We start from the raw sequence: 25,949 nt of genomic DNA, 5'->3' as shown, positions 1-25,949 counted from the left end.
GAGGTGGAGATCTATGGGAAGAAACCAGCATAATCTGGCCCAAATCACAAGGAAAACAAGGCATTTCTAATACAGCTACCCAGACAAGAAGAACCTGGGTAAAAAGATTTATGCCGAAGCCATAATAATCATATGAGTTCTCTAATCCTAACATGAGGATTATTCTGAGTGTTGAAAATGCAATGATTAGTGTGTCTTCAACTAATAATCATTTATTAGTTGATGCTTAATAGATATCTATTGAATTAATTAATGTATTACACTAGGGATACATCTTAAGGTTTCTATTCTATTGATGAGGGAATTGAAGCTCAGACAGTTGAAACAGCTTCCTCCAGGCACCATTGCTGAAAAGTGGGATGGCTCAGATTCATATCTGTTCCTGCCCGGCTCTAAAGACCATACTCACTACCATGACATTAGCCTGTTCTTTATACTGTTTCTTTAGCCCCTGCTGGGGATGGATGTCTTCCCTTGTATTAGTTGGGACTGCAGTCTTTTAGTTTTTATTTTTCCCTTACCCCCGCCCCCTGGTTAAAAAACAAACAAACAAAAAACGTATTCCTCATATTCCTAACCCCCTCATCATTCTCTGACAAAGGGGATAGCAGGAGCAGGGGACAACATGAGGAGATGCGGCAGGAGCGCCCCCAGCCACTGCATCTGTATCACATTGGAAGCAACTGAGCTTCCAGTGAGCAGCCACACAGTGTTGGGATATCCGGAGAGAGCCAAGGATGACCAGTCGCCATGAGAGAGGCTATAGGGTTGAATCAGGTGTGAAATCAGCTCCAAGGAAGCTGAAGTGTGAAAGAGCAGAAATGATGAGCCAGTAGATAAAGCCAGTTTCTCATCCCAGAGGAGAAAGGCACTGATGCCCCAAAGAAGTTGAGGTGCCATGGAGAGAGAGAAGAATGGAAGAAGGAATAGGTCATTGGGGAGCTACTCTTTCTAATTTCAGCACCTGTTTCCCTATGATGGGCTACAAATATATTCGGGGAAGGAACAAAGGGAGAGAGAGAGTAAGAAGGCAGGGAAAGAAAGAAGGAGAAAAAAAGGAAGCAAAGAGGAACAAGTGAGCATTTGCCGCTCTGAAGACACCTGGTCAACAGGAATGCTCTTCTTTATCAGCTGCATGACCCTACATTGGTCACTTAACTTCTCAATGCCTCAGTTTCCTCATCTGTAAGATTTCATTGTGTGGGTGAGGATCAAATAAACATTGTCTGCAAAAGAACAAATGATAAAATGCTGTGCAAATGTAGTGAACTAATACAATTATTATGGTTTTGGCATAAGTCTTTTTACCCAGGTGGTTCTTGTCTGGGTAGCTGTGTTAGAAATACCTTGCTTTCCTTACAATTTGGGCCAGGTTTGTTGGTTTGTTCTCATAGATTTCCACCCCAGAGACATAGAAAGGGGCTTCATCTCTTTTTCAATTTTCTCTAACGGTCAAATTTAGCATCAGGGATTTTCATAAAAACAATGATGCTTTCCACCTATTTACATAGTTGTTGAAAAGTTATCAAAGAAGAATTTAAAGTTATATTCTAATATGGAGAGCAGTACCATGTGAAGAGAACTTAATGATGAGGGCAGAGGGGTCAAGCCTGTGTGATGTCAACAAATCCCACACAAGGAATCTTCTTTAGACTTTGAGATTGCTGCAGGAGAAGGATCTTTGGCTTTTGACCAGAGAGATGTGGGCATGTAGCCTTGGGCACATCGTTTCAGCTTTCTGGGCCTCAGTTTATCCTTTGTAACATAGAAGGACAAATGTGTAATTTAGGGGATTATTGAGAGGGTGAAATAAAATAATATATGTGAAACATGAACTATACAGCCTGTTACATAGTTTGGTTTAAAACATTTTTAGTCATTTATACCTCTTCCTCCTTTACTTCCTCATAAAACAAGCTTTTTGGGTATTTTACTAGTGAGGATTCAGAAGGTGGGTATTTGTGTTCCTAATTTTGTTTCACAAGACTAAATAGTGTTAGGACATTCAGTTATTCAGTTACATCAAGAAATATAGATACACATTCTTAAGAGAATAAACCCACAAGAAGTGACTGTACGAAAACATGCATGGCAAAGTTTCAGCTAGTGAAATAGTATGAGGTGACCAGAGTCTTGATTCTGAGCCTGCATGGGGTGTGAGCTGTTAGTATCAGCTGTAAGTGCTGGGTGGGTGCAGAGGATACGAATGCCCGTGGTTGATGTTCCTGGTTCAAACTTTTCACATCCAGCTGGGTAGCGGCTTATGTTGGAAACCCTCATTTGTGACCAGCTTAATTGTGAGTAGAGCAGATCTGGTTCAAATCTCAGCTGTGTCCACTGTGAATTCTGAAACCTAAGCAAGTTATTGCTCATCTCTAATGTTCACCCAGCTTTTGTGAATTGCTTTCTGTGGTTTTTCTTATTGTTCTGAGTCGGCATGGCAGCAGCTCACCAAGACCACGGAAAATTGAAAGCCAGTAGTTCAAAGAGCAGAGGAGCAATAAAAACACTTTCTGCTGATCGGGTGCCTACCATGTTCCAGACATGGAACTGGACTCTTCATATACAGTGTTTTAAATCCCGCCCCTAGAGATCTTCAAGGAACCACTATCCTCAGTGTCCATAGGAGGCTCATAAAGTTAAATAGTTCATCCCAAATTACACGTATTCATAGTGCTGGAGCTAGGATTTGAATCCTCCCAGGTCATCTGCCTCCAAAGCACTATTATTCTCTATGCCACAGGTAAGGTTTAGGCCAGGGATTCCCATGTGTTTTCAACAATGGGCCACATGCTCAGAAGTCCTTGTGTGTGCCAGCCCTGTGAGCGTGATTGATAAAACTGATGGCAGATTCAGAGGGTCAACACCACACCCTTGTAAATTAGATAGAGCTCAAATGTTAGTAAAAGGCGTATGGTGATGTTGTGCAGGCTAATTTGCCCCATTTTCCTTACGATCCATGGTATTTCATAATGCTCCAATTTGATGGCACAAGTGGAATTAAATGAACAGCTTGTATTGAATGACATGCTCTCTTGGCCACTGTGAATGCCACTCACACTAATGAAGCCCCTGGAGTGTCCAGGAGGGCAGGGGACTCTGCCATTTATGTCCCCAATGTCTGGAACAATGGCTGCCACACAGAAAGTGCTCAAATATCTACTGTCTGAATGAATGAATATGGCTGGGTACAATGGTGCATGCCTGTAATCTCAGCACTTTAGGAGGCTGAGGTGAGAGGATGTCTCAAGCCCAGGAGTTCAAGACCAGGCTGGGGAACATAGTGAGACCCTGTCTCAACAAAAAATTTAAAAAAAAATTAGCTAGGCATGGGGGCCTGCCCATGCCTAGTGGTGTATGCTTATGGTCCCAGCTACTCAGGAAGCTGAGGCAGGAGGATCACTTGAGCCTAGGGGATCAAGGCTGCAGTGAGCTGTGATTGTGCCACTGCATTTCAGCCTGGGTGACAAAGCAAGACCCTGTCTCTTAAAATAAACAAATAAATAAATAAATACTGCCGGGCGCCGTGACTCAGGCCTGTAATCCCAGCACTTTGGGAAACGCAGGAGGGCGGATCACAAGGTCAGGAGTTTGAGATCAGCCTGGTCAAGATGGTGAAACCTCGCCTCTACTAAAAATACAAAAATTAGCTGGGCGTGGTGGCGGGCGCCTGTAATCCCAGGTACTCAGGAGGCTGAGGTAGCAGAATTGCTTGAACTCGGGAGGTGGAGGTTGCAGTGAGCCGAGATCACACCATTGCACTCCAGCCTGGTGACAGAGCAAGACTCCGTCTAAAAATAAAATAAAATAAAATAATTACTTCTATCATTTTGTTTAGTTTGATGTTTCAGTGTTTATTAAGTGTCAAGTGTTGAGCTAAAAGCTTTACATATATTGTTAGCTCAGTTGATCTTTGTAACAACAACCTTATAAGACAAATAGTCTTTATAAGTTCCATGATATACGTGCACAGAATGTGCAGGTTTGTTACGTAGATATACATGTGCCATGGTGGTTTCCTGCACCTATCAACCTGTTATCTAGGTTTTAAGCCCTGCGTGCATTAGTTATTTGTCCCGATGCTCTCCCTGCCCTTGCCCCCTACCCCCTGACAGCCCCTGTGTGTGTTGTTCCCCACCCTGTGTTCTTATTGTTGCTTTCCCACTTATGAGTGAGAACATTTGGTATAAAGTGGAGATAAAGACTATATGCAAAGACAAATAGTCTTTATCTGTGCTTTACAAATGAGGAAAATGAGGCTTAAAGAGGTTAAGTGACTTACCTTGGCTGAAAATTAGTAGATCTTGGATTTAAATTTTGGCTGTATAAGTCCAGAGTTTGAGTTCTTAATCACCACCAAGCAATAGCATAGTTTCATTAAGACCCAAATCTTCTGGCAAAATGCCAGGTGCATAAGACTCAGGGGACCCCATAAAGTTGAGTTACAGAAAGGATGGAAACACACATATTCTGGAACCTGTTGGTTCCGTTCCCTTCACTTTGCCTGAGAGATTAGTGATGGGGCTGAATGTCCTGAGAGAGCTGCATTTATTTTCCCCGGGGACAACTCAGCATCTCAAAGGAAACTGCCTTCTTATGGTCATGCTGCGGGGAATTTCCGTGACATCGTTTTTCCAGTTTCCATGGAACCTGATCATCTACTGCTTGGCTAAAATAAAAGGATTAAAAATTGATGGGAATAATACTTGTTTTGAATGCCTGTGGCTCTTGAATGAGGAAGCTATCTGGTAGCATTCTTGCATAACTGTGTATCATTTCAAGACATGTTCATTTTGGCCAGAAGTCTGTGTCTACTGGCACCAACACTGGTCACTGTGTTTGAAAGAGAGAGAGAGAAAGGGAGGAAAGAGAGAGAAAGAGAGAGAGAGAATGGGAAAGCCTGAGAGCACTCAGCAGACAAGTCCCTTTGAGTTTGGAGGCATGCTAGTTTGGTTTTGGTTTTTGTTGTTATGTTTAAACACTTGCTGTTTTCTAATTCTGGTGAAGTCCATCTAGATAGCAATGATCTCAAGTGTCCTCCCTTGATTTACCTCTGGGAGAGTAAAACCACTATTGGTTGCTTTGGGTTTGATTCTCTTTTTGAGGGGTGTATCTGGCCTTTGGCAGAGGGGTTCAGAGTGGACCATTAATCTAGGAAATTAACTCAGTGCCACATGATCACCTAATTAGTGAGATAGCAAACATTTTCCTGTTGGCCATTCTTGCAACCCCCTATAGACGTGGTAACGAGGATCCTTAACTTAAGGGATGTCAGAAGAACTGCATTTTATTTTCAAAAACTATTCTTACAAAGGGTGGTGGAAGCTCTTTTTCCACTTCCTCCTCCAAATTAGCCTTCTCGCCCCTGCTGAATCCTCCCCACTTGCCGAGATAGAATGCCTTTCCTACAGCGTGACGGGCAGTAGTGGACGTACTGGGTAAGAGCCAGCTGGACAGAGCTGGGTACACATCCTTGCTTTGCTACTCATTAGCTACATGGCTTCTGGCAAGTTATTTAACCTATTCTCTGTGCCATAGTTTTCTCATTGGGATTAACAATTTCCACTCATAGAGTAGTTGAAAAAAATTAAATGAGATCATGCATGTAAAGTATTTGGTGTGTAAACAGTTTCCAATAATGGTTCTATTTTATTTATTATTTATTTATTTATTTATTTTGGAGATAGCATTTCTGTCTGTCACCCTGGCTGGAGTGCAGTAGCAAAACACAGCAGACTGCACCCTCTAGCTCCTGGGCTGTAGCGATCCTCTTGCCTCAGCCTGCTGAGTAGCTGGGACCACAGGCCTGTGCCACCATGCCTGGCTATTTTATATATATATATATATTTTGTAGAGATGAGGTCTTGGCATGTTGCTTAGGCTGGTCTTGAACCCCTGGGCTCAAGCAATCAATCCCTCGGCCTCCTGAAATGCTGGGATTATAGGCATGAGCCACTATGCCCAGCCATTATTCCCATTTAAAAACCCTGTAATTCATAATCGTATTATATGTGTATGTGTATATATGCATCACATGTATGTTTATGTGTCTATGTATGTATACCTATGTACATTTTAAGTATTATACACAATATAGGAATATAGACTATGGAATGAAAGTAATAATGATACAATATCATTTTAAGAAGAATGGTAGTAATAATGAGAGTAAAAATAATAGAACACCTGGGTGCACTGGCTCCAGCCTGTAATCCCAGCACTTTGGGAGGCTGAGGTGGGTGGATCACCTGGGGTCAGGTGTTCGAACCCAGACTGGCCAACATGGTTAAATCCTGTCTCTACTAAAAATACAAAAAATTAGCCGGGCGTGGTGGCGGGTGCCTATAATCCCAGCTACTCAGGAGGTTGAGGCAGGAGAATCGCTTGAACCCGGGAGGTGGACGTTGCAGTGAGCAGAGATTGTGCCACTGCACTCCATCCTGAGTGACAGAGTGAGACTCCATCTCAAAATAAATAAATAAATAAATAAAATAAATAAATAAAAAATAATAGAAGAGTGAAACTCAGTTCCTAGGCAGCTGACAGATCTAGAAACATGTAACAAATGGAGTGTCCCATAGGTCTTATGGTTGAGGTGCTCTGCCTTCTGGGAGCGTTTGGTGCTGGCACCTCCTGAACTTGCCTGTTGTCACCTGCCCTGGTGCGTCAGGGCAAGACCGTAGACAGAAGTCCTCTGACCAGTGCTGACCGTGACAATAGTCTTGGCAAACTTCCTGAGGCAAAGATGGGCTGTCCCCATTGGGAAAAAGAACCACAGGCCTGCCACTTCTCTGTGAGGCTGCCTGGACTAGATGCAAATTTAATACTCCCCTGTCATGTTGCTAAAACCCTCTGAGACTCAGGTGACTGCTACTTGCTTCATTTGACGGTATTGCCTGCCCGGAGTGGGAGGCTGGGAAGATGGGCTCCTTCTGAGCAGCCCCTCCCGCAGCCTGTGCAGCTCCCTGCTAATAGCTAAAGCGTGTAAGTGCGCGTGCTGTGGAGACTCCTGATAACTGTGGTTCCATCGTGTCCCTCCAAAGTCCTGGAATGACATGCAGCTCTTGAAAGCCAGCAACTCGCAGCAGACACTGAAGTCCTGCCTTTCCCCACAGGGGTTTGTTTCTGTGCGTGTTTCTCACTTTGGTCTTAATTGTGATGAGTATGCGTTATAATCTGTCCAGGTGTGGGGAATGATGGCCAGTGCTTGAGTAATGAGATGGGAAGAGACTCAGCACACACCATCATGAAGAGGCTGAGGCTCAAGGAGTGAAGAAATGAGCCTAGGCTCATGAGGTGCTGGGTGGAGAGCTCACGGTCCTGTGGACTCTATGTTCTTTGGCCTAAGAGTGGATGAAGAAAGTTTGCTAGAAGTGCTTGGACCAGGCCAGGTATGGTGGCTCATGCCTGTAATCCCAGCACTTTGGGAGGTCAAGGCTGGTGAATCAGTTGAGGTCCGGAGTTCAAGACCAGCCTGACCAACACGGTGAAACCTCGTCTCAACTAAAAATACAAAATTAGCTGGACGTGGTGGCACACACTTGTAATCCCAGCTATTCAGGAGGCTGAGTCAGGAGAATTGCTTGAATCCGGGAGGCAGAGGTTGCAGTGAGCTGAGATCACCCCATTGCCCTCTAGCCTGGGCAACAAGAGCGAAACTCTGTCTAAAAAAAAAAAAAAAAAATGAAGTGCTTGGACTAGCCTTTTTTCAGGGCACATGCCTCAGTATATGGTATCCCTTTAGACTTTAGAGGTTGTAAATTAGTAGCCTCTGGGAGAAATGCAGCCTGCATTTGTGTTTGATTTGTCTAGCAAATCAAAGCGTTAAATCAAAGTGTTAAAACAGTTGAATAGGAATAACTGAGTCTTTAGGCAGAGAATGGAATCCACACACCTCATCACTTCCCACTGCCCTGTCCTCATTCCATATCACTTCTTTCTGTTGCTTGCCTAGCCCTGCAGTCATCTGATTTTGCTACATCTGCTTGATGTTTCCTGATAAAGATGGTCCTTGACCAACTAGGTTGGAATGTACTGGATACTGTGACTGCCTGGAGGAATGTCATAATGCTTCTTAGCATATTAAAATTATGACAAGTTCTATAGTTAAAAATAAAAAGCTCACTGGTTTATCTTTGCTTAAACCAATGCTTTCCAAAATTCTTTGATCGCAAACCCTTTTCCCCTGCAGAATATCTAGCACCATCCTATGGGAGAAGAGGTTCCAATAGAACATAGTTTCAGAGACAATGGCTTTGGAATGTTGCTTTATTTTATAATCTACATTTAAAAGAATAAAGAATAAATCTCTGGATACGAAATCCAATAACCATAAAGAAAAAGTCTGACAAATATGACAGCCTGCAAATTAAAATCTTTCTATGCAATGGAACAACAGGATAAGTGGGAGAAAATTCTTGTAAAATATGTTACTGTAAAAGGGTTAATATTAATGATGCATGAAAAATTTTATAAACCAATAAGAAAAAAATACCCAAAATAAGAATAGAAAAGGATATGAACGTGCAATTTAGTAAATATAGATGTTCAATAAATATGGAAAAGATGCCCAACCATACTAGCAACCAAAGAGTTGCAAATTACACATCAGATCAACAAAAATCTACAAGATTGTATGTTCAGTGGTAGCAAGGTTATGGGGAAAGGAACAGTTAATTAAAGGAAATTGGTTACTGTATCATCTAAGGTAATTGCCAATCTCTCCTAAAATTTATTGTCTATATATTTTCATGCACTAATTCTTCTTTGAACAATCTATCCTACAAGGATCTTTACAGATATACAAACATTATTTTTTTACCACATATTTATAATAAAAATTGACAATAGCATGGAGCTTATTATCAGGGGTGGGTTGAAGAAGGTATAATGTACCCATTTGAGCAGTGCTGGGCAGTGGTTAGAAATGAAAAGAATCCACTCTATGAGAAGGCAGGATGCCACTGGTGTGCAGTTAACTACAAAAAGCAAGTTGTAGACCTGTATATTTACATACACACACATGCACACACATGCACATATAGGTTCATGCATAGAAAGCAGTCTGGAAGGAAATTCACCACAATGTTAACTAACCATGGTCTTCCCCTCTCTGGGGAGGAGAGATTGGGACCGAGAGGAGGATGCGATCTAGGACTTTGGAAACAAGTTTCACCCTAGTGCCTTATCTGGTATGAATGTTTTTAGGTCAAATATATAGTATTGACTTTTTAAAATTTAAAAATTATAAACAAGAATAAAAAGAGGATGAAGGCATAGAGAGAGAGAGAGAATTGCTATTTGAGTAAGGTGGCCGTGTAGCTTAAGGGTTACAAGAAATGGCTCTAAGTGCAGCCTGCCTGAATTTGAATCCTGGCTCTCCACTTGCTAACTTTTCAACCCCAGGCTAGTTATTTAATTGTGATGCACCAGAGATTCCTTATTTATGAAAATAATATTTCCCTTGCAGGATTGTAACTAATAAGATAATCTATTAGCAGTCTTTGGTACAGCGTCTGCCCTGTTGTAAATTCTTAGACAATAATCATAATCATTATTTATGTTAAGTAAGAATCTCAGTTGTATATGGCTAGGAGGAAGATTTTCTTTAGGAAAGTAATTTTCACGATTTTTTACTTCAGTCTGACTGTTAAAGGGTGATACATGTTAGTAACAGAACACCTAAAATATACAGAAAAATAAATAAAAAATGCATACTTCCATTAGATCCTATTTTTATTCACGTGACTTACAGTTCTTTCTACTGAAACTGTAGTCTGCCCTGCTGCTTAGCAAGTGGTGTTGCTATGCAGGGGGTGAGTGTGGCTTCTATCTCTGGATGCCTCAGTTACTTGAAGAGAGGAAGCAATCCACTACAATGCTCAGCTTTCCCAACCCAGCTAGTGGACCAAAACATGCCCACTATTATTCACAAAGTGGCCAGGGAGAGGAAATATGGATAACTTGCCACCAGCAAAGCAATTCAAGTACACTATCTTCCATTAATAATATAAGTCACCATTTATTGAGCACTAAAATAGGCCTGGTGCTCTGTTGGATGCCTCACATATATTATTTTTAATCTTCACAATCCTTCAGAATACATATAACTTTGTCTATTTCACAGATATGTAAATGTCTGAGAGGTTAAGTGTTTTGTCCAAAGCCACATGGCTAATAAGGTGTGGAAACAGAATTTGCAGATCTATAGAACTACAAGGTCTGTGGTCATTCTAGTCTATGTTATTGCCTCCTTGAAGACAGGAGTTGTGACTTCAATTTTGTATACAAAGAAGTCCGTGCTTATGTTCTGATGTCCATATAGAGGCTTCCATCAATATCGTAATGTCCAGGATGCAGGATCATTCTCCTCTGATCTGTGTCATGCTGCAAAGTACCCTCTTTGCCAGCACAGACTTGTTGATGTGAGGATCACTCATATGTATTTTACATTCCACCTAGGTGGCGGCTTTGAAATACATCCCATCTGTCCTGCATGATGTAGAAACGGTCTTTGATGCAAAGTTACTCAGGTGAGAGCTTATGTCGTACTTTCTTGGGCTCTGTTGGCAAGCCAGGGATTCAGAGTGGGAGGAGGCCTCTTATGGGGAGCTCCAGATGGGCACTCAGCTTGGGGATGGGGAAGACCTGTGGCAGGGGACGTTTTCAGGGTTTCCACTGTGGTATTTTTACCTTTTGGTTTTCTTGTGCCAGACTTTGGTGAAAACCAAGTGTGTAATAAGCATCTCTCTTTGATGATATGAAAATTAATCATATAGGTTAAAAAAAATTGATGTTTGAGATAAATGTTTCCATTTCACCTGGGCCTGAAGGTTATTTTGGGTTCCACTCTTTGCCCTGTAGACCCCACAGCTGCAAATGGAAAACAGCCTAAGCATACCTAAAGAGATAATGGAGACAGCTCCCTTTTGCCTTCTACTTCTTAACTACGTTCAGCTCATAGATGAATACATTATTTTAATGTGATTATGCTGTTGGAATAGGGGCATTTCAATTAGATATACCTTCTTCTTTTTAAAAAATTTATTGTAGTTTACAGATAACAGACTTTAAAGACTTTTTATATTTAAATACTTACAGATTTAGAAAACAGTTGCAAAGATTACATACAGAGAGTTATCATATGCCCTTCACCCAGCTTCCCCTAATGTTAACGTTTAAATAACTATGGCACGTTTATAAAAACTGAGAAATTAACATGGATACAGTTCTCTTAACTGCACTCTGGACTTTATTCAGATATCACCAGTTTTTTCATGGATGTCCTTTTTCTGTTCATATGGAAGATTTTTGCTAGCTCCTTCTCATCCTTCAGACCCTCAGGCTAAATGCTATCTTTTTGGAAAAGCCACCACTGGATATTGTAAATAAATTAAATTTCTCCCCCAGCCCCTGTGCCATTATTCTCTGACACAGCTCCCTATTTATTTCCTCCACTGCATACATCGCTGTGTATTGATTTGTTTGCTTCTGTGTCATTTGATGACCTCTATTAGAATGTAAGTTCCATGCCAAATGGGACCCAGTCTGTTTCCATTGTATCCCCATTTCTCTGTGCTTTGCCTGTCTCATATTAAGTAGATGTCTAATAAGTCCTTGAAAGAATGAATGAATACAATAAGTTTATTTTGGAAAGCCGACAAGGACTATAATTTTGTTTCAGGGTATTTTGATTCTCACCCTATTTGGGAAGAGCTGTCTGCCTTCTGATGTCTCAAACTGCTTCTAATCCACAATTTTTCATAGTTTTTAAAAAAAATTAGAGACCTTTTTGATTTTAAGACTTATCATAAAGCATTACCAAGCATAGAACATTTGTAAGTAAAATGGTATGATAATGAAGTCAGAACCTTGTTTTGAACTCTTGTTTCTTTAACTTCCTAGCTGCATAACCTTAGAAAAGTTAGCCTTTCTAAACCTGAGCTTTCTAACTTATAAAATTGGGATAAGTATTGTATATAGCTTATAGAGTTATGAAGTCTACATGGCATAATGAATGCAAAATGCAAAGTGTGTGCTTGGTACACAGTAACTGCTCAGGGCTATTCGTATTTTCAGATTTTTATGTCTCTTTTAATGCTACTAATATTCTATACCAAGAACAACTTGTACATTTTTACTAAAGGCTTACCTTGCACCTCATGCTCTGCCAGGACTTGGGGGTTTCCCAGAGCTAGAGGTCCAGGGATGGACTGTAAGTGCTATGAGGTGGGAGACATTGGTCTACCTTGCTCTACCAGCTCCTATTTTTCCTGCCCTCAGCCAACTCCTGTATGAGTTCTACACCTGCATCCCTCCTGTGAAACTCCAGAAGCAGAAAGTACAGTCTATGAATGAGATAGTCCAAAGCAACCTCTTTAAGAAGCAAGGTGAGTACACAGCACACTTGCTGGGGTGGGGTAAGTGGCCAATAAACCCCACATCATTTTGGGGAAGCTTGGCAGGAGAGGGCAACCTGTCCAGTGACTATATAACATCTCTTTTCTCACAACTCCCTTGGTCTGCATAAATGCAAAAAGTAGAAAGTAGCTGACAACTTAGATATCAGAATCTAAATTGATTTTAGGAAAGCTGAGGTTGCATTGTTTATTTCTCTTGAGAAAGTTTAATGAGGTTTTTTTTTTTTCCCCTGTATGGTTTATTATTGCTGTCTTTAACTCAAAGGGAAATGGATAAATTTCCGTTTGGTAGAAAGAGCCTTTCACAGGGAAGTTCTCAAAATTTTGAATGTGTAAGAATAAACTGGAGAGCTTATTAAAATGCTAATTCCTGAGACCTAGCTCAAAGGGTCTAATTGAGTAGGAATTAACATTTTTTAAAGTTTTTAGAAAAATGTAAATTATTTTGGAAAAGGTAACGCATTTACATGGATGAAAATGCAAAGGTATGAAAGGGTACCATGTGGAAAGGGTCCCTCCAGACCCTGTGCTTGGCTACTCCCAGTCCCTTCTCCAGTGGCAAAGGCATATCCAGTTTCTTGTGTTTGCTTCTAGGTGCACTCTGTGGATGTGGAATCAATTATGTATATGCTATATAGTCTTTATTATTATCATGCAAATGGTAGCATGGTATGTAACTGTTCTGCACTTTGCCTTTCTTCGCTTAATGGTATATATTTTTGGGAGATCATGGAATGACAGTGGATTTGCACAGAAGTTATGATCAGAGCTTCTGCTTACCCTCAACTGGTCACCACTGGGCCCCACTGGCAGAAGAGTTAGAGTTCCCTATTTTCAAGGTCAGTCAACTAGATGTCCATAGCTCCACCAGCTTTGATCAGGCAGGATTCGGAAGCTCATATTCATCTTCTACCTCATCTCGAGGAATGCTCTGCATGCCTAGATTTTCAAAATGGATCGTGCCTTTTGCTCCATGTAATAGAATGACCTATTCAGAAACTGCATTCCTTCACTCTTATCTGTAAGGGTGAAGAAATGACTTTTCAGGGTCAGTACTTTTTTCTGTATCCTAAGACCCAACCTTTCCAATTTTCAATTTCTCTATCCACACTGGTGTCAATAATAAAATGAGAAGCAAACTGTGCAAGAAACAAAAGGTCTTAGAATTCAGAGGATCAGCCATCACCCAACTGGAATTTATTCAGGGAGTGAAGCCTGAATATTTATGCAAATTGCCTGGTAATCACAGAAATATTCAGGAACCACTTCACTGTAAAGATGTTTTTTTCCAATGCCTGGTTAACATGGTGCATCCAAAATTGCTGTCTGTATCCTATCCCCAGAGTTAAGGGTAGGAGGAGGATGTGGAGATTAAAATGTTCTTGTGATTTTAATATTTATGTGTGTGGTTTCCTGACCCTTTAGACAGATGTGTGACAACAGATTCATCCAATAAATATGTAGTTTGTTTGAGCCAGGTGGTTTTGTAAGGTTACAGAGACTAATCCTGGTAAGTCTTGTTGCACTTCTTGTGTTACTGTGCCTTTTTAAAGTGAGACTTCAGTTGTTTTAAAGTTCTGATTTCCACCTCCAAATAAATTGCCCTCACCCCAAAAGCATTGAAATATGTCTGCCCCTTCCTGCCCTGGAAGCCCCTCTCAGGATTTCAGGTGGTGCCACCGCAGAGAAAAATTGAGTCCCATCCTAGGGACATGACAAGGACGACTCTAGCTACGCATATGGTGTGGCACAGGCAGCAGGGCGTGGGCTACTTGGCTCTCCTTCATTGTTCAGAGCTGCTGTCATTGTCAGGGGCCCAGCTTGGCATTGAGGCCGGATGGAGTGCTAGCACAGGCCTGGGCTGGACATGTGGTGTCAATTCCAGCCTCTTGGAAGTCGGAGTCATTCCTTTACTGCAGCCACATCTCCAGGGCTGGGAGGAGGCCTCTGAGGGTTAGCATCACGGCAGGGCAGGCTAGACAGCTGCTGCTTCTCAGTCCTGCTGTGTGTCTGGGTTTCAGATTTAGTAAAAACCCTCTGATTAATATTAACTGACAGAAGGCCAGCCCTGGCGTTGTACACAGTTATAAAAGAAAGCAAAATTCTTACCTTTAAATACATAGAGACTAGAGGTAGACAAAGTGTCCTTTGGGGACCCATTTCAAAGAGGAGGCAAAGTGTAATTAGTGTAGCTATGCTCGGCTCACATGTGAAAGTCGTATGCCCTTACTCACAGCTGAAAGGTAACTCCTCTCCCACCATCTGTTTGCTAAGTGAGCCCTCTTACCAAAATAGTCCCAAAGGGAAACTTCAGCTCATCCCCTTTCTTAAATCCTCAAGTCCCCAATGAATAAAACCCGAATTCATTATGCTTACTAGGTGTCCATTGCCCTTGGGTGAGCGTCTCTCTTTATACCCTTAAATAAGGTGAGTGTGATTCCTCTGGCCAAGTTTGAGCAGTAATGAAATTCCTCCTGTTATTCTCCCTGTGAAGTGTCCTGTGCCTTGGGGACATGATTTGCTTTGAGCCTGCACTCATTTAACTGCCAGATGTGCAAATTGCCTGGAGTATTTTCAGTGACAGTTGCTTGTACTCACAGCCTTGAACATTTGTATTGATATTAAGCGGAGGGGCCAGAAGGCTTTTAAGCACTTTCTGAGATTTTGGCAGACTATTGGCCTGTCATCAGGAGGATCCTATGGAGAAGGTGGAGAAGGGTTTACTGGTTAAGGACGGTGGTTCTTGGGTCACACTAGACCTGAGTTTAATTCCTGGTTCAGCTTTTTACATGACTATGTGACTATGGGTAATTTTCTAAGCCTCTCTGATTCTCAGTAAGCTCATCTGTAAAATGGGAATAAGAACAATAACGTCTGTCTTAGAGGGTGATCGTCTGGGCTAATGAGATGGATGATGCATTTAAAGTACTTGACACAGCGCTGGGCTCAGCATAATGTCTCATACTAAGCAGTAATTGTTATTATTGGTGTTGTGGTTATTTTTCTTGCTGATCCCAATTTCCATGCTGACCTTTAAATTCCTTGCAATAAGGGAGTCCCTTAATGTTTGATAGTTGCACATAACCCTAAGCTACATGGTTTTCCTCAGGGTCTGAGAAACACAGGACCTAATGAATAAAAGGGCCTTGGTTGGTACATGCTTTCCATTCTGACTTTGAATGTGTTTTTTGTTGTTGTTGCTGTTTTCGATTTTTATTTCCCTAGAGTGTTTTTGTAAAGGGGCCATGTTACCTATGCCTAGAAGAAGTAGAGGTCAAGGTGAAATGTTTGTGATTTCTCACTTCATTGTTTGTGTTACTACAGGCTCCAACATAGTTACATAGTTTGGACACTTGACAGCCATCCTGTCTGATGATTTACCTCTCAGGGCTCTTTTAACACACACACACACACACACCACACACACACACACACCACACAGTTTTTTCCTTGTTTTCTTTATGGAGGCAATTAGCCTCAACTTTGATTTGACCTGTGATATTGAGTAAATTACTTAATCCTTGCAAGTCTTAATTTCCGCATCTGTAAAATGGGGATAGTCACAGAATGGGTCTCCTTGGGTTGCTGGTGCATTAGTGGCACATGTGGCTAGTTAGCCTGGGAATTGCAGGAGTAAGAGTCAGCACCAGCCAGGTTCCCACATTGAATGTCTTGCTCCATGTGGAGGATGTCAGGCTTCAGTGAGAGGAGAACTAAGAAACTTACAAACACTAATTTGCTGTCTTCTCCAACACAAGCTCAGACCTGCATGGTGGTGACGACAGGAGAAAGGATGCACAGATATGCCCGGAGAAAGCTCCAAGGGGAGTCTAGAAGAAAAGCAAACCCTCTGTGCCTTTGAAACAGATTTGTCCCTACGAGAACCTCATCTCCAAGAAATGTGTCTTTTTAGTCTGATGCTAATCAGAGGCACCATCTGGTTCAGTGTAAACTGCTTTAGGATCCACATTGCTAGAAATTTCTCTTCAAATTTCCAAAACAAACACACAGAGAGACTGACAGAAAGAGAGAGAGAGAGAGAGAGAGAGAGAGAGGGAGAGGGAGAGGGAGGGAGGGAGGGAGGGAGGGAGAGAGGGAGACAGACAGACACCTGACAGAGATTTGGAAGCTCTTTCAATGTTTATTTTCAGCTGGTGGGTTTTTTCACTGGGAACTTTATTGAGAAGCTGTTCTTTGAGCAAAGCATCCAGTTTCCCTTTTATTAAAGCATAGCTTCCTTCTTCCCTCTCATCTGTTGCCCACAGTATCTGGAGATGCCGGGTCCTGCATTCACAGTGTACAAGGGGCTGGAAAATGGTTGGGGGAAAGAGGGATGGAAATAATTGTGCCCATATCTTTTCTAATCATCATATCACTGCAGCATTGGGCTGGGAATAAACAACCCTCTGACTCTAGCAGTTACTACCTTTTTTTTTCTTTTCAACTTTTATTTCAGGTTCATGAGGATCATGTGCAGGTTTGTTACATGAATTGATTTCATGTCAGGGGTTTCATGTGCAGATAATTTTGTCACCCAGGTAATAGACCCGATAGGCAGTTTATTGATTCTCACCCTCCTCCCACCCTCTACCCTCAAGTAGGCCCCAGTGTCTATTGTTCCCTTCTTTGCATCCACGTGGACTCAATGTTTAGCTCTCACTTATAAGTGAGAACATGCAGCATTTGATTTTCTGCTCGTGTGTTAATTCGCTTAGAATAATGGACTCTGGTTTCATCAGTGCTCTGCAAAAGTATGTGATTTTAATCTTTTTTATGGCTGCATAGTATTTCATCATGTATATGTACCACATTTTCTTTATCCAGTCCACCATCAACGCATGTTTAGGTTGATTCCACGTCTTTGCTATTGTGAATAAAGCTGTGATGAACATACACAGGCATATGTTTATGCATGTTTATGTCTTTATGGTAGAATGATTTATTTTCCTTTATGTATATACCCAGTAATGGGACTCCTGGGTCGAGTGGTAGTTCTGTTTTAAGTACTTTGAGAAATCTCCAAACTGCTTTCCATGGTGGTTGAACTAATTTACATTCCCTCCAGCAGTGTATATGCATCCCCTTTTCACCAAAACCTCACCAGAATCTGTTAATTTTTGACTTTTTATATTTATTTATTTATTTTTTTGAGACCAAGTTTTGCTCTTGTCGCCCAGGCTGGAGTGCATTGGTGCGATCTCAGCTCACTGCAACCCCCACCTCCTGGGTTCAGGTGATTCTCCTGCCTCAGCCTCCCAAGTAGCTAGGAGGTGCACCACTGTGCCTGGCTTTTGTATTTTAGTAGAGATGGGGTGTCACCATGCTGGCCAGGCTGATCTCAAACTCCTGACCTCTGGTGATCTGCCTGCCTCGGCCTCCCAAAGTGCTGGGATTATGGGCATGAGCCACTGCGCTTGGCCAATTTTTGACTTTTTCGTAATAGCCATTTTGACTGGTGAGAGATGGTATCTCATTGTGGTTTGGATTTGCATATCTCTAATGACTAGTGATGCTGAGCATTTTTTCATATGCTTGTTGGCTGCATGTATATCTTCTTTTAAGAAGTGTCTGTTCATGTCCTTTGCCCACTTTTTAATGGGGTTGTTGTTTTTGCTTCTTAATTTGTTGAAGTCCGTTAGATTCTGGATATTAGACCTTTGTGAGATGCATCATTTGCAAATACTTTCCCCCATTCTGTAGGTCTTCTGTTTACTCTGTTGATAGTTGCTTTTGCTCTTTAGTTTAATTAGGTCCCACTTGTCAACTTTTGATTTTATTCTAGTGGTTATTACTTTGGTGATCTTATGTAACATCTCTGAGCCTCGGGTTCCATGTCTAAAAAATTTGAAAAACTTGAAAATAGGAGTGTCATAGAATAAGAGACCTTTGATTCAGGATATCCTTATTTTGGATCCTGGCTTGATTGCATACTAGCTGTGTTCCTTTGAACAAGTAACCTCTCTGAGCTGTAGCTTCGTTAGCTACAGAAATGCGATAACTTATGAAAAACAACTAGCAGAGTGCCAGAGACCCAGTTGCTGCTTATTAAAATGCATCTATTTTGTCCGTTGTATAACAGTACTAACCATAACAATAGTAATGACATCAACAGCAACTTAAAGGGAGAGACTTAATATTTGTCAAATGCCAGCTCTGTATCAGGTATTATATACAGCATAAATATATAGTAAGTTTTTACAAAAACCTAATGGCCTAGAAAGTTAAGTAATTTTCATTCCAGTGAGATCAAATATTACACAATGTATTAGGGTATTAATATTTTGAACTATGTGATGCTAGGGTTACAAATTAATCTCCAAATCTCAGTGGTTTGATAATGGAAAGGTTTATTTCTTTCCTTTGCAAAGTCTGTTGAAGGTCATATGCCTTTTGTCCCTCCTGAAGTTGTGCCAGCTGGTGCGTGTGGCCTCCCTGTAGCAGGAAAGATAAGAAGGGAAGGAAAGAGCACAGTGGCTCTTAATGACCTTGGCCTGGAAGTGACACCCGCCAGTTCCACCCACAGTCCATTGGCCAGGGCACATCACATGTGCTAACGCCAGAGAATCTGGGATGTAAACGAAGCACACGCACATGCAATATTTGATAAGCGCTGTCTCTGCGGCTCACAGGTAGTTAAGTGCTGGAGCTGATTCTGAGTGCAAGTCATTTGAATAACAGAAGCCACCTTTTTCTCACTATACTATGCTTTATTCTTATGAGGACTAAAAAGGAGAAAATGGCGGTGTAGTGACTTGATAATGCTTCCTTCTCCGTGTGAGAACAAGTGCCTCACCATTCCTCCTGAAGGATTTGTTTATTTCCATTCCCCGCTCCCAACTCCTGTTCCAAATGCCAGGCTCTACATGAACTCTGACAGGTGTGCACAGGGACCCTTGTGTGGGAGGGGGATGAGACTCTTGCTGCCAGCAGTTGCTGTGTCACCTGTGGCTTCTCAGGGCACAGCTTCCCTGCAGCAAGCCGGGGTATTAGCAGGCTGCCCAAGACTTGGAATGTTGACATGAGGCTCTGCTTCTGAGACTGTTCGGAAGGAAAAGGCAGTTAGGAGAACAAAGCGTCTGTCTCTCAGGATGTGCTCTAGCCTCATAGTGGGGCTGTCATCTCTCTTTGTACCTTACATGCCCTTGCAAAATTCAGTTCATTGCATATAGTGCCTGGAATATCTTCTACTGCCTCCCATTCCCTACCTCAACCCCTAGCCATGCTCAACAGGCAACCCCTAAGCATCCCTTTAAGAACCAAAGTAGACCTCAAGCCTGCAGTAAGTCCTCCCTGATGTCTCAGGCGTTTTGGCTCAATTCCATTCAATACTTAGTCCCTGGGGAAGCAATGTGGATACAATTGTGGCGAGTTTGCAAACTTCTGCACCATGATCTCTGTGCAAAGAGAATGAAGCTGCTTCTTTTTGTTTTTAATCTAATTTAATCTTCTTTTTGAGTCTCTACTTTGTGCTGCGGCAACTTAAAAATTTCAATACATGGTATCTTATGGTTCTAGATTTAACCAGTCTTTCTGACTCAAACAGTCCCCACCCTCCTAGGAACTCAAATAGGAAGGGGAAGAAAGGCACAGGTTTTGACGTTTCCCTCAGTTTATCTGAAATGACTCCCTTTGAGACTTTAGCCCCAGAGGGGATGTTGGTACACACACATTTTGTGGCTTTGGGTCTCAATGCCAGGTGAAGGGGCAGCTGACCCTTCCTCTCCATCCTATTGCCTTCCTTTCTGAGGAGGCTGTCCTCATCTCTGTCCCTGGGATGGTAGAAACAGAATGGCTGCCAGGGTACCTGATGAATGGGGAAAGATGTGAAAGTAGAGGGTTGAATACATTGCAGATATTACCCCGATTCCTAAAGGGGGCAAAACAATGCATCTAACCTCAAAGCTTAGATGTCCCTGAGGAGTTTGCTAAAAATGCAGAATCCTGAACCCTACTCCAAAGATTCTAACTGAATATCTGGGGAGGAGGCCAGGGATGTGCATGGTATCAGCCCACCAAGGGGCTTTGGATGCAAGTGGCCCTTGACCTCTCTCAAATGGGAGGCACAGCTCCAGGAGCCTGAGGAGGGAAAGGAAAGCAGTGTGGGCAAGGACATGGCCCCCCCATTGCAGAGTGCAAACTTCCATCATGGCACTTGACGTATCATTCTAGCATTCTCTGTTTATGGGACTGTCTATACTGATGGAATGAACTCCTTAAGAATAAGGGAAGTTGTAAGTTTTGTTTTATTTACGTTCCTGGTCTATATACATGTTTATGTGCCTGGTCTTACTGATACCAGCTCTCAGAGGCTGGTCTGTGGATCTTGGTGGTAAAATTCACCATTACTCAATGGCCAATGTCCCTTTAAGAAAAGGAAAAGACCAGACCTCAATTGTACAGAGCTGGAGCAGTCCTGGCCATTAATTCAAAATGCATCTTATTATTGATCCACACAAGACATGCTTTTATTTATTTAAATGTTCTATTCATTATTTTTAATAACAAATGAAGCATCCATGCACTCACCAAACAGAACAAAAGCTAGGAAGTTAATCACTTACATGTAAGCACATGACTGCCTTTCCCCACCTAAGGTAACCACATTCTTGAGTCTTTTTTTTTTTTTTTTTTTTGAGATAGAGTTTTGCTTTGTCACCCAGGCTGAAGCACAGTGGCACAGTCATAGCTCATTGTAACCGTGAGCAATCCTCCTTCTTCAGCTTGTGAGTAGCTAGGACTACAGGGACATGCCACCACGTTTGGTGAATTAAAAAAAAAAAAAAAACTTTGTAGAAATAGAGTCTCCCTACATTCCCCAGGCTGGTCTCAAACCCCTGGGCTTAAGTGATCCTTCTGCCTTGGCCTCTCAAAGCACTGAGATTACAAGCATGAGCCATTGCACCCAGCCTCTTGAATCTGTTGTTAATCATTCCACTGCTTTCCTTTTCATGCAGTTGTATTGCATTTATATATATTCCTAGTATTTTTTTGTTATTTTAACTTTATGAAAAGTGTATTGAACTGTCGATAATTTGAATGAATTTATTTTTTTTAACTTAACATTAAACTAGGAATCATCTATATTACTGATTGCTGGAGTTCATTGTTTTGATGACTGTAGGAAATTCCATTGTGTGAATAAGCCATAATTTGTTCATTCATGCTTTCAATTTCAGGCGTTGGGTTGTTTCAGTGTTTCTTCTATTGTAAGCACTGCTGCTAAGAACATTCTTGTACATGTCTCTTGTTGTAAATGTTCAAGAGTCTCCTTTGGGGATAGAACTACTAGTAGATTTGCTTGGCCATAAGGGATCAGAATCTTTAGGAGATAGTGAACACTCTTTTCCAAAGGTGGTTGTACCAATTTACACTCCCACCAGCAATGCCGAAGTGGACCTGTGTAGCCACAGTCTCTTCAACACTGGATATTGCCCTACTTTTTAATCTTTGCCACTAAAATGGGCGTAGACTATGTCACTGTCTTCAGTTGCATTTCCTTGATCACCAGTAATGCTGAAAATCTTTTCTTCTGTTTTCTTTGCCACTCGTGTTTTGTTTCTTTGCTATGTCTGTTCATGTCTTTTGACTGTTTTCTTTTTCTTTTCTTTTTTTTTTTTTAGATGGAGTCTCACTCTGTCGCCCAGGCTGGTGGAGTGCAGTGGCACGATCTCGGCTCACTGCAACCTCTGCCTCCCAGGTTCTCCTGCCTCAGCTTCCTGAGTAGCTGGGATTACAGGTGTGCACCACCACGCCTGGCTAATTTTTGTATTTTTAGTAGAGATAGGGTTCACCATGTTGGTCAGGCTGGTCTTGAACTCCTGACCTTGTGATTCCTCTGCCTTGGCCTCCCAAAGTGCTGGGATTACAGGCGTAAGCCACCTCACCCGGCCTTTTGTCTGTTTTTCTATCAGATTGGTGGTATTTTTCTTATTGATCTATAGGATATTTAAGATATTCTTTCTACTTACCTTTTGCTGATTTTATGTATTGTGAATGTCTTCTCCCAGTTTATATCTTGTCTTTTTATTTAAGATGCATTTTCATGAGCAAAAGTTCTTAATTTTAACACAATCAAATCACTCATTTTGTTAGTCAAATTTTTGTGTGCGCGTTAAGAAATCTTTCTCAATCCTGAAGTCTGAAAAATGTTCATTATTTTTACTAAGAATTCTACAATTTTAGTTTTGATACATAAATCCTTTATCTACAGAGTTTATGTTTTATATATAGTGTGAGTAGGAATCTGATTTTTGTCTTTTATTTTTGTTTTTTTTTTCCCATTTGACCACACCTCTTTCCCAGCTTCATCTGCTGGACAGTTTCTCCTTTCTCCATGCCAGTGTCATTTTGCATTTTCAGGACATTGCTGTTTCCTACAGGCTGTGGGCTGATTTGCTATAGCCTAGATTCAATCTCTTGTGCTGAGGACGCGGTTGCTGTAGACTGGATTCAATCTCTGGTCCACAACATGCAGGTTCTCTGTGCTATTGCTTCTGAGAGCTGAAGGATTAGGAAAAAGGAGTAGCCTCTCCTCCTCCAGTCAAGCCCCTGAATTAGTCTTCAGTGTGATGTTAGCATCCTGGGAATTATGTGCCAAGGCATAGCACTTACCTTCTCTCAGCTTGCACTTTCTCAATTATGAAAGAAATAATTTTCCTTATGGTAAGAAATTGCTTGGGCTCATAGAGCTACCTTCCTGTAGTTTCTTTTTGTATCTGATAATAACAGCACTGAACTGGGAGTGAGGAGACCTGAATCATAGTAACAACAACATCAGCAGTTGCAACAGCAACTGATGTTTATCAACTGCTTGTTATGCACTGGCACTGTGCTAAACAGTTAGGTATATTATCTCATTTAGTGCACAGTTGTGAGATCTTGGGCAAGTCCCTTAACCTGTAAATGATGACACTGAACAAGATTTTGTAGTGTTCCACCAACAATGAAAATCTATGTTTTAAAAAAGTCATAAAGTCATCCTCTGATTCACAGTGATAATAATTCTGAATCTTTTTCACATACCATTTAGTGCCTTAAAAACCCTCCTCTTCCCATTGAAAAATATTCTCTGAATACTATATTGAGAAGTATTGAGAAGCATTCCCCCAGTATGTCTCAGCATCCTGCCTGAGCTGGGGGCAAGGGATGAGGCCATTTTGTAGAATCTTAAGTGAATGGAGGGCCATTGCATGATGCATTCAAGGTTACACAGCTGGTCATTAACAACGCCTCACGTGCTGGAGCGTTTCATTTCTTCAAGAAAGTACCATTGATTTTGAGGACAAGTTTTTTCTCATCAGAGCATTTAGAGGCATCAAAGATCTTCAAGTGAGGAGCCCACTTTGCCCATTTCAACTGCAGTGTTACAAAGCCATAGCCAGCAGCAAAACGTCCCTTCCACACTCTGGAGATCTGAGAAGGGGCTCTCCCTCACATCCTCTCTTCCCGTTCTGATGTGACGGATTGCAGACTTCATTCTCAGAAAGAAACCTTCAGATCCAGAATCAGAGAAGACAGTGATTTAATGTGCTGCAGAACAAGTCCAAGAGAGATTTATGAAAGTGTCTGTTGGGGGTGGGGTGCACTGAAGTTAAAAAAACATTGTCATACAATCAAGGAAAAAAATCCCTCTTGAACTTCCAAAAATACTTAGAATAGCAGTTTTCAATGGCATTATGAACTACCATTTAATTGGGGGAGAAAAAAATTCCAGATCACTTCTTTAATAGCAATGTAAATAAACTCAATAAACTTTTCGTGTTTGTGTGTGTGTGTGGATAGGTGTATGTATGTAATTTACCTCATTAAAAATAGAGAACAACAAAATCACTCTGTTCTCATACCTTTCAATCTACATTCCATGGGATTCTTATCTAGTTTTGGAATGATTCTTTGCATTAATAGAAGCATACATAATGAGGGCATTTATATAAATCTTTATAAGTTTATGCATTTACTCCAAAATTTTGTTTTCACTGTGAAATTGCAATCATGAATGATTCCCATTATGCTGAGGTGGAGTTTTAGAATGTTTATATGGTTTGGGTGTGTCCCCACCCAAATCTCATCTTGAATTGGAGCTCCCATAATTCCCACGTGTTATGGGTGGGACCTGGTGGGAGATAATTGAATCATGGGGGCAGTTTCCCTTATACTGTTCTCATGGTAGTGAATAAGTCTCACGAGATCTGATGGTTTTATAAGGGGAAACCCCTTTCGATTGGTTCTCCTCCCTCTTGCCTGCAATCATGTAAGACATGCCTTTTGCCTTCTGCCGTTATTGTGAGACCTCCCCAGCCACATAGAACTGTGAGTCCATTAAACCTCTTTTTCTTTATAAATTACCCAGTCTTGGGTATGTCTTTGTCAGCAGTAAGAAAATGGGCTAATACAAGTGTCCTGAGACTTTTATGTTGATCTGTTGAAATTTGATTTTGCTAGGTTATTTTTCCCCAACATCTTCTTAGAATAGAAGGAAATTTCCTGAAGACTACAATACAGTTGAATTGCAAATCAGCTGCAGAACCATTTCAGTTCAAGTAATATTTATTAAAAATCTAAAACTGTGGCAGCACTGTACTGTGGGGACTATTAACAAAATACAGTAATAAGTAATGTACGGCCACCACTTATTTAACCATTATTTTGTGCCAGGCCCAAAATAATTAACTCATTTAATTATCATGACATCCCTGTAAAATATAGGTATCACTATTCCCATTTAACAGGTGAGGAAACTGATAAGGAAGTTTAAAAACTTGCCAGTTAAGGAGGTTTTAAAATTTGCCAGTAGTTACACACCAAGTAACAGCAGAGACACCATTCCAACCGGGGTCTGTCTGATTCCCCAGCACATGCTGAACTACTGTGCTGGGTGACTTCTGGAACAGAAGAATTTCTGTCCCCAGGAGCTTACGATTGGAGAAGAAAATACTTACCCAAAGTTCTCTTTAAATTTGAGCTCACACATGCTGGGCAGGTAATATAAATGAGTGAAGGGGCAGGGTCATAGTTATTATGAGATTTGCTAAGATAATCATTCCTTTTTGAATAGGTAGTCCTAATGTCACCTTCACTTGTATTTTTACAACTCAGATTTTCTACTTGCCTATTAAACGTGTGGGAACCTTCTTTACTTCACAAAGAAATCTGATTTCTTTCATTTTCCTCCCTAAGACACAGTCCCATCTGGTTAGTCATCCATATCCCCACGACTGTTTTTTTGCTGTTGTTGTTGTTTTCTTTTGAGACAGAGTCTCATTCTGTTGCCCAGGCTGGAGTGTGGTGGCACAATCTTGGCTCACTGCAGCCTCCGCCTCCCAGGTTCAAGCGATTCTCTTTCCTCAGCCTCCCGAGTAGCTGGGATAACAGGCATGAGCCACCATCCCTGGCTAATTTTTTGTATTTCTAGTAGAGACAGTGTTTCACCATGTTGACCAAGCTGGGCTCGAACTTCTGACGTCAGGTGATCTGCCCACTTCGGCCTCCCAAAGTGTTGGGATTACAGGCATGAGCCACCACGCCCAGCCA

The 25,949-nt window shown here is 41.5% G+C and overlaps 1 protein-coding gene across 5 annotated transcripts in view; it reads left to right on the top strand.

Moving 5' to 3' along the window:
• DOCK2 (dedicator of cytokinesis 2) overlaps positions 1-25,949 on the top strand; it is a 445,548-nt gene that overhangs the window by 112,538 nt on the left and 307,061 nt on the right. For all 5 annotated transcript variants that reach the window (XM_055285285.2, XM_063642612.1, XM_055285286.2 and 2 more), the window contains 2 exons: positions 10,462-10,532; positions 12,283-12,389. In XM_055285285.2, coding sequence (XP_055141260.1) covers positions 10,462-10,532; positions 12,283-12,389 — 178 coding nt within the window. The remainder of the gene's footprint in view (positions 1-10,461; positions 10,533-12,282; positions 12,390-25,949) is intronic.

Source organism: Symphalangus syndactylus, chromosome 7 (genome assembly GCF_028878055.3).
Source record: "Symphalangus syndactylus isolate Jambi chromosome 7, NHGRI_mSymSyn1-v2.1_pri, whole genome shotgun sequence".
Lineage (NCBI taxonomy): Eukaryota > Metazoa > Chordata > Mammalia > Primates > Hylobatidae > Symphalangus > Symphalangus syndactylus.
This window is presented reverse-complemented; position numbering and strand designations above follow the sequence as displayed.